The sequence below is a fragment of the Rhynchophorus ferrugineus genome, unplaced genomic scaffold, assembly GCF_030347505.1.
Source record: "Rhynchophorus ferrugineus isolate W39M unplaced genomic scaffold, kcgeb_rfMv2 rfM8, whole genome shotgun sequence".
Lineage (NCBI taxonomy): Eukaryota > Metazoa > Arthropoda > Insecta > Coleoptera > Curculionidae > Rhynchophorus > Rhynchophorus ferrugineus.
Window position 1 is genome coordinate 629,885 of NW_027472587.1, and position 13,582 is coordinate 643,466.

The following is a 13,582-nucleotide window of genomic DNA, read 5'->3' on the forward strand; positions in this document are numbered from 1 at the left end:
AAAAACGTTTTTGTTAATACTTTATACACAGTACTTTGTTTCATTTAATTCCAACATAAATCGGCCTTGTTTGCTGGATTTTCTAGCCCTCTTGTTAGAATAAACTTTCAACCCAGTAAATCAAATATTTTATTTGTATCTGAAAAATATCTTAAGCTATAAATAATAATTTTTAGAATAATGGATCGTGGAATGGACGTTTTGAATAGATTATGGCTAAGAGACTTTGAGCATCTTTAATCCCTCTTTTGTGACTTTACAGCTTCAAATTCTATACATTTGCCTAAACTCCACTTAACTACATCAAGCAATGCTTCGAGTAACTGCGGAACAATTGCCAATATATTGTCAACCTGTCATCTTTTCGTTGGTAATTGATTTGGTTACTGTGGATGAATTCAAAAGAGAACTGTTTTATAGATTATAAAACATCAATGTCACCGGAAACCTACCGACTGCACTAGTTATGAAATGTGAAGGGTTTAAAACAACCAAAAATGAGGGTTTAAATATATCCTAACATAATAATTCTATAAAAATCTATTCTAACCTAAACTAAATATACATCAGGCCGCGATATAATCAGGTACTTATACACTGAATACTAGTTTTATAATATTTCATATATGTCAATAAATGTTATTTCATTACTAATGGGACGTATACAGCAGTGTATAACTTTAATACGCCGTATACAGAAATACAATTTTCTCGTCAATGATTCCGTTCATCTCTTATATCGACGTGATAATCATAAAGACCTTGTAGCTGAACATTCTGCATTAATTAATTTTTTTAATACACGTAATTTTCCAGTTTCTGCAATTGACAAGACTTGCGTCTTTTTAATTTATATGTTTTAACACTTTTTTTTACTCCTTCGAGATATTAATTAACGAGTATTTGACGTCATTCATGAAACATTAAAAAACAAATTCTTTATTATATATATATATATATATATATATATATATATATATATATATATATATATATATATATATATATATATAATATATATATATATATATATATATATATATATATATATATATTTATTATATATATATATATATATATATATATATATATATATATATATATATATATATATATATATATATATATATATATATATATATATATATATATACCGTTATATAACATTAATACTATTTATTAATGCAGTTCGCGATTTTTGATAGAATATTAATCCATTGGTTGATTCCCAATAATATAAGGTTGGGGAAAAATTATTTCGATTTTTCCTAATCATATATCTCCAGTAATGTTTATTCAATGAAGCTCTACGATTACACGTTTTAAAAGTAACTGTCCTTAGAATATATATATATATATATATATATATATATATATATATATATATATATATATATATAGTAGTAAAAACTTTCAAGGGCCACAAGTTGTAAACTGTATTAGGTACCACTAACACTACAAAAATTCAAGCTAGTTAGGAATTGACAAATCAGTAGTTGAAATATATTTCTATCGTTTGATAAAGATCCAAAATAAAGGAACATGGTAACAAAATGGTTTTCGATAATCGTCTAGTCGCATTAGTCAAATTCTACTTGGGGAACAGGTGGTTTCAGGTCAAGATTAATGAAAAATGATCAAGCAAAAATAAACTAACCGCTGGGGTCTAACAGAACTCTCCTCTAGCCCTAGCCTTATCAATCTTTATATGACAGACTTTCCGATGAGGAATGAGGTGAAGACAGTTGCTAGGAATAGGCAAAATAAAGCAGGTCTGCCTTAATGACACAAAAACCCAAACAGTTGTCAGCCATCAGAAGCGCGACATCCAAATATCTACGCTGGTCACTGGAAGAGGTTATATCTCTATGAATGAAAATAACAGAATTAATGTTTACTGATGCCACCCTTTTCTTCAATAAAAGCTTCTATGCCTCGGAGCATACATGTTTTTCTATATTCATAAGCTTTAGAATTGTGAAGCAATTCCCTGATGAGAGATTTTATTCAGTGCTGCTTGGTGGTAATCACTTCTTTTGCGATCACGCGTTTGGTGAGTTCCCTCATGTTATCTATTCATATCGTATAAATTCCCTGGCCAAAACAAAACAGTGATTTTATCCACCAAATATGCAGTAACACTTCTAGTTTTGTGACATGGTTCCGAATCTTGCATAAAAATGTAAATCCAGGAAACCATTCATTGATCTGCGGTAATAATCAAGTTTCTAGTTCTCGCTTGTATTGGACTTGGGTGATTGTATAAGAGTCTCAAGCCTTTAACTGCGCTATCAGACCACACCAAGATACTAACCGAGTGTTCAAACATCTCTACAAGGAGATCGGCATGGAATTGTACACCAGGGCGTTGCCTTACAAAAGAACTTTTGTCAATGAAAATTATTCCATGCGCATCCCATACCTTGCCATGATAATACATACCTTGCCATATATCTTGACTCCATAACCTTGCCAGCCGACTGTTGTGCTTTCCCACGCTTTGAAGCGTGTTCATCGTGTCATCCACTCGAATGAATGTCGATTGGACTTCGAAGTGAAATGATGAAGCCATGTTTCATCCATTGTCACATATCGATGAAAAAACTCGGGTTTATTACGCTTGATCATCTTCAAACACTGCTCCGAATCATCAACTCGTCGTTTTTTTTTGGTCAAAAGTGAGCTTTCATTTTCGGCACACGGAGTTTTTTCATACCCAAATATTCGTGAATGATATGATGTACACGTTCAGTTGATATCCTTAGAGTATCTGCTTTTTCTCTATGTATATCTTATACTCTTCTATCTATGTATCAGACCGGGGACTTTTCAACTGACCTGTTAAAACTTAAAAGGCGAGATTTTCAAAGAAAGAATGCTAGCGCTTAACGTCACTTTAAATAAATTCTACTGTTTCAATTTCTTCGAATTAATATCCAACCTTAAAAGGACAACATCAAAAGTTGTTTATAAACCCAATAACAAACCCTAAGCTATTTTTAAAATTAATCTTGAAATATTCAATCAAGACTATCAATCAGTATTGATTACCAAAAATCGAAAGCAACTTTGAACCGTGTTAAAATCGAATATTTTCATTGAGATAAAAAAAACAAAAAAACATATACGTGGTTCATGTATTAAAGCCAAATTTTCCATGGAGTAACGCGGACCGCATGCAAACATGGTCTAATTTATTTTAGGCATGTTTATTTTCACATAAACACCTCAACAAATAAATTTATATATTTTGTCGCGTTGCTTGAAAGTGTGCAGCACCGACCACGTCAAGCATCACGATATAAAGTGGGATGGAATTAACATTTACTTCACCAACATATAAAACGTTGGTAAATATTGTCTTATAGCGACGAGAATATAATTACTAGCGTTGGGAACTATCGACCAAAGACGACTATTGACTGTCACGCCACTACGTCATTAACTGGACTGCTTTTGGTTGACTAGTTTCACTCGTGACTAGTTCAGTCGAATGTCTTTCGCAACTAATTGACTGAAACAGTCGTTACTAGTTTTATACTTATTGGTGAACTTGAAACCCTTGAAACTAAACTTGAACTCACGTTATCAATATGTTTAATGTATAGCATGTCGCATATTGTAAATTCGTTTTAGAGACAACTTTTTCCTTCTCATTTTATTCTAGTTAAAAGAAGATACAATGGTGTCTAATTCGTTCAAACATCTAACCGAAACAGCCTACAAAAATCGACCGGTTGTCAATCGTCTGCGAAAATTGTTTTAACGTTTCGCTGGTTTTGATAAATTTTAAACCACGGCTATTACAAAGCCTTACAGAACAGATTGCGTCTCTAATTGGTTACTTCGAACAGGAACGAGAGAATGGAGGTCCTCTTAGTTAGAGAGGTAAGCATTTTTACTGTTGAATATTAAGTTGCTCTTTTTATTGAAAATGTTTTTGCGTATTGCAGGTAAACTAAATATTAGTACGGTCGCTAAAATATCTCAAAAAATTAAAAATATAATCTTGGATTCACCGAAAAGAGACCGTTCTTATACTAAGGGGTGACGAACCAAGATCAGCTTAATGTGAGCTTTATCAGAGTTCAAAAATATGTAATGTATAAGAACAGTGAGTAGCTTTTATCAATATAAACATAATTTAATACAATTACTTCAGAGGAAACTATTAGTCTGAAAAGTATATCGAAAGCTTTTAAATATGCAGAACTTTGAGGGATGTACAGCATCCTTTCAGCGACTGTAGGGTATTAAATGATTTAAATGGCGTAAAGATAACCCATGAAGAGGTTTAACGAAACTTCCAAACATTGCTTTTAAAATAATACAATTTCTAAAAGCATATAATAAAATCAACAAATGCTTAAAAAAACAAGAGAAAGGCAAGATAATAATAAAAAATAGTGTTAAGACAAGAAAAGCTGATGGAAAAAGCTAAACATTGGAATAAAAATTAATTAGGTTCTGTTAGACATAACATTTATTAATAATTAATGGCAGATTTTATTATTCTTCATGCTCAAAAAAGGAATCGTTAATACCCCTTCGGTTTGGATGAACTCGACTAGACACCTTGAAGAATGAAATTGACAAATGACGGAATCGTGACCAAATATTAGATAGATTGGAAATTAACAACTTAGTTATTCACTTGAATGAAACTCTCTGTATATGGGTTTATAATTCAATGCTAACAATTTCCAATACACGGTGAGGAGAGTAGAAACAACTAAAGGTGAGTGTATAATTAAAATACGATAACTATAGGAAATCTTATTGTAGAGTGTAAAATATTTATGTGCGCAGATATTTGTGTAATTATTCAGAATACACATGAGCATTTGGTTAAAATGTGTGGGAACAGTAAGCATACTAACTGTTTACCAGATATGGCAAGTGCATTAGGGAGAATGCGGGAATTAAATATTTATGTGTATCAAGAAACTTGTATACAGGTAGTAACAGAACAAACTAAGGAGAAATAAAAGGAAATCAAAATGACTGTACAAGGAAAACATTGTACCGAAGGAAAGAAGAACTAATCGTAAAAATGTGCTCTCTAATTAAAGTAAAATATATTACTTGGATTGTTCATTAGGTAGATTAGACTTCCAGGGGATACTAATAAAAAAAACGCGCCTGGTTATAATAAGAAACAACCCTAACCTACAAACTATTACTACTGTATAATTAATTGTAGTTTTAAGTCCTTCGATAATATAACGTATGGATTAGATGTACTTTAATGTCTTTTGGATTGACTTTTTCGATTTTCTATAATGTTGGATATATATTCATGCCTTTTGAATGTTAAAACTTCGTTCAATAATGATTCGTCGAATAATAATTTTAAAATATTCCTGTTTAGCCACAAACACAATTGTTATTTTATTTAAAAAGGGTGTGATATTAAAATAGTTAATAAATATTGATTGAGAAACTACGATAAAAATATTTGGTGGTCATTAATCAATTTCTCTTTACAATCAAATGAACTATAAAAAATAATACAAACAAAATGTAAACGGTCAAATAAGGCGAAAGGAACCTTTGCTGACTATCTAAGTAATTTATTTCAATCATTCGCGGAGTCTCACCAGGAACAAACGGCCAAAACAAAAGAATACCTTAGATCGCCTCTGCAAATGCGCCTAATATAAGAACGTCCATCCTAAAGAGGTTCTGAGAAAAATAAGAACTCTCAAGGAAGGAAAAGAAACAGGCTGCGATCTTGTCGACCCAACACTCTTGAAACAACTACTACACAAGGATTATCAGCCTAGTCAAAATATTCAATGCCTGCTTTAATGAGGCCCAAATCATGCAAACCACCACAGGATAGAACCTCGATAGACCTATAATTGCCATCAATATAAAACCATCTACCAATAATTCGTATACCTTCTTTCATTTCATTTCATATTTATCCTTCTAAACAGAATGAAAGAGCAACATAATCCCCAGTCACTAATTTGGATACCGAAAGGATCATGGTACAATCAAATAAGAACGTCGAACTGTACACGTAATCAGAAGATACCTGTAATGTGAACTGTACTGCTGTGCTGCCTCTTTGGACACAATTCAAGAACTTGAGAGAGTCTGTCATGATATACGCTCGGTTGTCCTACAGGGTAGCGTACTGGCACCGATGTTTTACCTGATTTACAGCGCGCAGTGAGGACATAATTACTGTAACCTACGTTGACGACATCGCCGTCCTCTTAGTGCATTCTGACCCAAAACCTGTTTCGTGCTAACACCAATGTTACCTAACTAAAATAGAGAGAAGGTTTATCCAATTGACTATAAAGGCAACCCAAACTAAGCCCACTCATATTACTTATACTCTAAGAAGAGAAACCTCTACTGATGGAAAACATCCCACAAGAGGAACATTCAAAATGCTTAGGCCTTTACTTGAATCGTAGAACTTGTCAGAAGCATATCTGGACCAAGCATAAACAACTTCACAGCAGGCTCTGTAGTGTGAATTGGTTAACAGATCACAACTTCTTTTTAAATAATGAGAGCATAATGATCGTGCAGAAACCAATATTGAATGGCTTTTTTGTTGAAATCTCGTAATCATCACTTCTATGTTACGAATAATTTCGATTTTACATGCCTGAATGACTGATTTCGAAATTTTAGACGTGCTATCTATTCTGTTATTAATGCCATTTTCCTTATTTGCTTCTCTGTGTATTTTTCTTGTAAGATTTTTTAAGTTTTTCGTTACATTGCGATTTAATCACTGCCTTCTCTCCGAGAGCACTTGCATTATCTGCAAAAAATTAGTGCCTAATTTATCATCGTGCATACATGCCAAATGCAATACAACACTCTACAATACAATGTTTTACAACTATTCTCGCAGATTTGATTGACATTCACATAGAATATTTTATTGTAATATTTTATTTCAAATTTGTTTGAATGTTGTAGAGCTGCATGGATTTTGTACTTATCTTTTGTAAGTTCTGCTCTCTTACAAGTCCTAATAATTATCCTTTCCTGATAGTTACTAGCATTTGATCGTTCAATATCCAAAATCCCTCCTTACATTCAACCAGTCGTCAACTACTATCTAGTCGTCTAACAAATCTAATAGTTTTTCAAGTGTTACCCTAGCATTCCTTCTTAGCGTATTTGTTTTAAAAAAAAATGTTCAAAGATTCTATTACCATATTTATATTGATTCCAGCATTTCTTTCGGAAGCAATGAGCACCCATTTTTGTTCTGTCCTCGTCTGATATACGTCGTAATACCTACAAAAAGAATATAACCATAAAATTATTATTGTTATTATTATTATTATTATTTTTGCAGTACTTGTAACACATAATTGTACAGAGAGTTTAAAAACTCAACTTCATCAGCCTCTGGTAATTTTGTAATATAAAGATCATCACCATCAGCTACATAAATTTAATTGGATCTGTTTCTTTAATAGTTTTTCTCATTTCTTCTTTCATTTGCGCTCTTAGTTCTTGATTTTTTTATTTTCCTTTTGCTTTGAATATTCCAATTTTTATAACATACCATGAACATAAAAACCTATGTGGCATAAATCCCATAATTTTATCCATACAATAAGTGACATGAAGCTCTTGATTAATCACCTTTTTAAGTTCTTCCATATAATAGACTGAAAACATTAAATAACACTTATTATAACATTTCTAAATACCTAAAAGTACTTCTTCTGCTGAGCTTCCTGATCTAGACGACTAGTCAAAAAACACTACTGGAAATCCAGCGTTTCGATCACCTTTGACTAAAATTACGGTTTACTCCAATTATCTTCAATCCATGGGTGCCATCCATACATAAAATAGCTGAGTGCTTTTTCTTCCATTACTACATTCGTAAATCCCACAAATTCATAATTTCCCAAATGGGAAAAATTTTTCATTCTTTAAACTTTAAACTTTAAAAAATTAAACGAGAGGGTAATATTAATAGACATTTGTCTTTTATAATTGTATTTAATGTGTTGTTTATATTTGTACTAAAATGCTGTAAATATAACATTAACCTAAAAATGACTTTCTAACTACAACCCTCGTAAACAGCAACGCCTACGTACATAGAAAAGGAAACGTAGCTGTGAAATCCCTCAGACTGGATTAGAACAATGCGCATGTGCAGTTTTGGCCGTCGTCTCAACAGCACGTGGGGCTCAAGAAATGAGAAATCTTCAATATCAGCAACATATTCACGTAGAGACAGAATAACACCGTGACTTATTGTTCTGAAACACATTGATATGGCAGAACAGAGAAGGAAAAAAATATATGTAAAATATAAATTTTCCAATCTCAGTCCCCGTCTCACTTATGACATGGTTGAAACAAAAATAAAACAATAAATGAAATAGAAATAAACCGATTACAATTATTATATTATATCATTGTTACTTTCCAAATATTAAAATTCAGTGAAATATATTTGGGATCATTTTTTTTGTAAATTCAAAGTAATTATAAAGTATAGAATTAATTTTACACTGCTACTTGTCAATTTAAAATGCTTTAAAATGAAACTATCTGTACATCGCAAAGGTCCAAGCAGTTATATCCGTCCTTTCCTCGCTCAAAATTAATACTGGAAAGAATTCGTACATGTTCGTCAGTTATCACGAATACAAAAAATTGTCGAAGCATTCATTTGATTGAAAAAGTATTTACTATCCTCAGTCGACTCCTTTTGAGTATCGACCAGTTTGACTGTTTTCAGTCGATAGTCCCCAACGTTTAATAATAACGTTCGTCTTTGTTGGTTCGCGATAGCGTTGTCAATGAGTTACAAGTTATGGATGTAAAAGAACAATAAATTCGAGAAAACGTTGTTTTCTCAAGGCGAAACCGATATTAATGAACGTGTGTTTCTTACTAATACAATTATATCAATTTTTTGCTCTCGAGTGTGCCTTTATATGCAAATTATTAATTAAAACGTTAATTCCAACGCAGTCATTTAGTTTGTTCTCTTGTCGGCTATATATAATATTTTATTCAAATATCAAATATCAATTCGATTTTTTTAATTAATGCGTTATTACTAATCGTTTGCAATTCCTTTTTATAATTATTTATAAATTAGGTATATAGATTTTGATTAAGATCTGTAAAAAACACCCTTTTATTTTACAAAAACATTTTTATTTCAATTCAAAATTGTTGGGTCAACTGGGATATATAATATAGAAAAAAATATAATATATAGATATTTATTTATTATTAGAAATAATACCTGACAAATGAAATAATCAAAGAAAAACAACAAAGTAAATATAACTTATTTAACGTTTTAGTACGGAATCTAATACATGTATTATTATTTAATTTAAGACTTAAACTACAATTAGTTACACACCCTTAATTGTTTTATGGCATGGGTTTTTTTTATTACTTTTACTTTGAATTTACCCTCTCCCTTAATGGACTTATTATATCATCTCCAATGAAGTTAGTATCCTTCCTTACATTACATTCTGACCATATGTTTATTATATAACATATTTTTTATTGTATATTCTAGGCAATGACAAACATGTCGCACACAAATCTTACACGGCCTATTATTAAGCTCTCTTCGCATATTTAAATAAAACCTACGTTGTATGTTTTACCTTAAGAATTTGATTCCAATTTGCTGAATGCTGTGAACCAATATTAATTATATCCTTCAACAGCCTCCTTAATTAATACCTTCTTGAGATTGTGATTAATTGTCATAACGTGGAAATCCCTCAGAGGAAACTAAATCTGCCGAATAATATGTATGTTCAAACAATTCATATTTTAATTCACTGATTTTAATTGTGGCTGAACCCAATTTATCTTTCGTTTTAACTAAAGTTTATATTAAACTGGCATAAATAAATAAGAATATTGTTCGACAAGATACTAATAAAAACACATTTAAACAGGATTAATCAAATTAAGAGGATTTTATACATTTTTTCCTTAGTAGAGATAATACTTGTGTCTACTTCAATAATTATTAGTAGTGCGTTAAAATAGAAGTTATAGCAGTACCAATCTGTTCACCAAAAAACTATCATCATTTAACTTCTAGCTGCCGTGGCACAGGAAACGATATTCCTTGATTACCGAGGTAGATGAACCCACGTATTTCGACTCGGTTAACAATTCGTTTCTCAAAAAATTAAAAGTGGAGAAAATGACTGAAAATAGATTTAGTCTTATGTGAAATATTATTTTAACACTTTGGCGACGGTGCAGGTCTCACGCCAACACGTTCATTATTATTTAGAGAATATCAAAAATATTCTAGAGCTTCCTTTCATAGTTTATGTGGATCTTATTTTAAGAGAAACATTATAATATAAGAAATATGACATATTACACTGTAAGGAAATATTTCAAATTTCCTTCATCATTTTGACAACAATTTCTCTAAATATTTATATATAAATGAATTTTTATTTATTAAGTTTTAATAATTTCAGCCCCAAAATGACTTATGGAGATCTATAGACCTATATAGAGATAGAGCAGCACAGGACAGATCATTGAAATATATTTAAAACAGGTAATTAACTTTGACCAAAACAAAAAATTGAAACTTTAATTTTTATTCCATTTTTACACAATTAATTGTAAGCAATAAAAGAGAAAACGTAGCATCGTCGTAGAACTAGATATTCTCCGAACATATATTTGGATAAATATGCCTCAAACTTAAACGTTATGTGACTTAACAGTACAAGAAATAAGTAATTTAAATGAGACAGAGACATTTATAAGATAATAAAGTCGTCAATTTTAACCTTCACACTGACTGACTCCTAGACAGAAGGGAAATATTAATTTTAACCATCTATCATTTAACTAATTTCCGTAAACTAAAAAATAAATCACATTGTTATTCTCTGTTGAAAATAACTATTTGTCTATATTAGTACTAATAAAAATGCCAATCTAAATAATTACATAGTTTCAATCATAGTTCAATATAATTAGAGATTTTACTTAGTATATATTAAGCATTTTTGAAAAAATATTTAGTTTGCCAAAATTGATGATAATTTGTTCTGTTTCGGATATCATGATGACAACACCATATAAAATTACAAGGCGTTTAGCCGTAATCACTGTGCTGCTCTTTTTTAGTTTTACTAATGGATCTACAGAAAAATATACGTCAAAGTTCGATTCTATTGATATTGATGAGATATTGAACAACGAACGATTGCTGAAGAACTACGTGAATTGCCTTATGGAGAGGGGGCCATGCACTACTGAAGGTTCAGATCTAAAAAGTAAGTTGGTTTTATTTAAATTTTTCATCTTCATTATTTAGTTATTTTTATTCAAAATAAACAAGTTTCCATAGTTCCAACTGCATTTTCAAAACTATAAATTCTAGTATATTAAACTACCATATCTGCATAAATTATAGAAAGTGGATTCACCTTCTATAGGTTTTTGAATATGAACGACTAACGAGAATTTATTAAAATATTTCTATTACTATTTTCTGGGTTTCTTGTCAAATGGGCTTTTTCAAGATGGGTAAAACTACGAAAAACATAATTCTCCTGCTGTGATATGTTATAATCTAGCTTATGACAATGATACTATTCTTCCTGTGTGGAAACCACATTTTGGCTCTCTTTTGTATATTCTCATTTTTTATCCTTAATATAATATTATCATTGTCACATTATTTTCTGGGTCTCTTGTCAAATGGGCTTTTTCAAGATGGGTAAAACTACGAAAAACATAATTCTCCTGCTGTGATATGTTATAATCTAGCTTATGACAATGATACTATTCTTCCTGTGTGGAAACCACATTTTGGCTCTCTTTTGTATATTCTCATTTTTTATCTTTAACATAATATTATCATTGTCACATTATGTTATAATTATTCATAATATCATAACTCAATTCATAACTAGCGCTTTTTACATCTTAACATTCTAAACCTTCTCAAGAGTATGGAGTATATTTGAGACTATCTCTGTTTATGCAAAGACCTAAAAATAGACAAAAAATCATACTCGAATAGAGTCTCCAATTTATGTAAATGATCTCTCTAGATAGATAAAATACATTTTCGATGTTTGAAGGCGGCCGGAAGATCAGAACAAGTTCTTTACTGATTTGTACAACAATCTTTCAAGCAGTAATATTTTTCTATTGTAAATTATACCCTTAGTAATAATCACAGTTTGTTGGACTACTAAATCGGGCATAACCTATAAACAAAATTATTTTTTTAACTGTTGCTAACAGTTTCTTGGACGATTTCTAAACTTTAATTCACTTTCAATTCTACCTTATCAAATAGTTTAGATTCAAAATAATGTTGGTAAATGTCCACAATGATGAAATGACTTTTTGAATTTGTTTAATAATATATCACAATCGTATACTGTATTTAAAAAAATTAAATTCACCTTAATATAATACTAAAAGTTTGGTTATGAAAAATGCTATATGTAGTGTTCGAATTTTTAATTATACTGTTGACGAATCAAGCGAAATAAAAGTAGCTCAAGGATATTTCTTGTTTTATTTAAATTGCTTTACTGTTAAATAAGCATTTTATATAAAAAAACACAGATCTTTATTTAAATTGATTTTAAAAGTTCGTCATATGATACTCAAAGATACTTTAATTTCAGGACTTTTACCAGAAGCTTTAGAATTGGACTGTGCAAAATGTACAGATATACAAAAGGAGAAAGGAAATAAGGTGATAATGTATTTGGCCAAAAATAAAAAGCCCATATGGAAGGAACTGGAAGAAAAATATGACACCGATGGCAAATACCGTATCAAATACCGAGAAAAGTATGGAGTTGATCTAGAAAATATTTAATCCAATCTTATCATAAGCACATATTCCCCAAAATATACAACACAAATATTGTGATTATACCTTATTATAATAAATATATATTTCGTGATAATTTTAATGTTTTATTTCAAAAGATTTTGGTGGTTCTACATTCAAATCCTTGGCTAATTCTGCGTTAGCTTTGTGCTGATCTTCAGTATAACAAATTCCACCCTGTTGATCTACTTTAGCCATATGGTCTTTCTCTGGATCTCCTGGGATCAATACTGGTTTGTTAGGGTCTTTCTGTGAAAAAACAATGAATGTTTTTAAAACGAAAACTTTAAAAGTAAATGACAAATCATCGTCAGATTATAGCCAGCGTGTGAAGAGTATCATTATTCTCCAGCAGTAGCAGTATGTGCTCATTTCTTGACTGGACCCGTCTCTCAGTTGTCTCTGCAGTCAAACTTGTCCTCAAAATAACACTAGATTTAACCTTAATATAGTAATTTGCAGATATTATAAACCCTATTTATGTGTATCCATTGCATTTATATGCATCTAATGGAATCTATATATGCATCTAATATTTTCATTGTTTTAGAACAAACATTAATTTGTGGCTTTTAGATTCTACAATTAATCACGGTTAGTCATGGTGTTCATGTATACATTACAAAGAGATTTTTTTTATTATTTAGTTAATATATTGTTACTAGTCGTTTCCGTCTAACCTACAATTTGTCTTTATGATAA

The 13,582-nt window shown here is 30.6% G+C and overlaps 2 protein-coding genes across 2 annotated transcripts in view; one reads left to right on the plus strand and one right to left on the minus strand.

Annotated features, from left to right (window-relative positions):
• Nucleotides 1-11,034: 11,034 nt before the first annotated feature.
• On the plus strand, nt 11,035-12,956 carry LOC143201435 (ejaculatory bulb-specific protein 3). Its single transcript, XM_076412510.1, has 2 exons — nt 11,035-11,297; nt 12,669-12,956. Exons 1-2 carry the CDS (start codon nt 11,057-11,059, stop codon nt 12,863-12,865), a joined length of 438 nt encoding a protein of 145 aa, XP_076268625.1. The 5' UTR covers nt 11,035-11,056; the 3' UTR covers nt 12,866-12,956.
• LOC143201057 (uncharacterized) overlaps nt 12,954-13,582 on the minus strand; it is a 66,056-nt gene continuing 65,427 nt past the window's right edge. Inside the window, exon 19 of the mRNA XM_076411905.1 lies at nt 12,954-13,129. Coding sequence (XP_076268020.1) covers nt 12,959-13,129 — 171 coding nt within the window. The 3' untranslated portion in view covers nt 12,954-12,958. The remainder of the gene's footprint in view (nt 13,130-13,582) is intronic.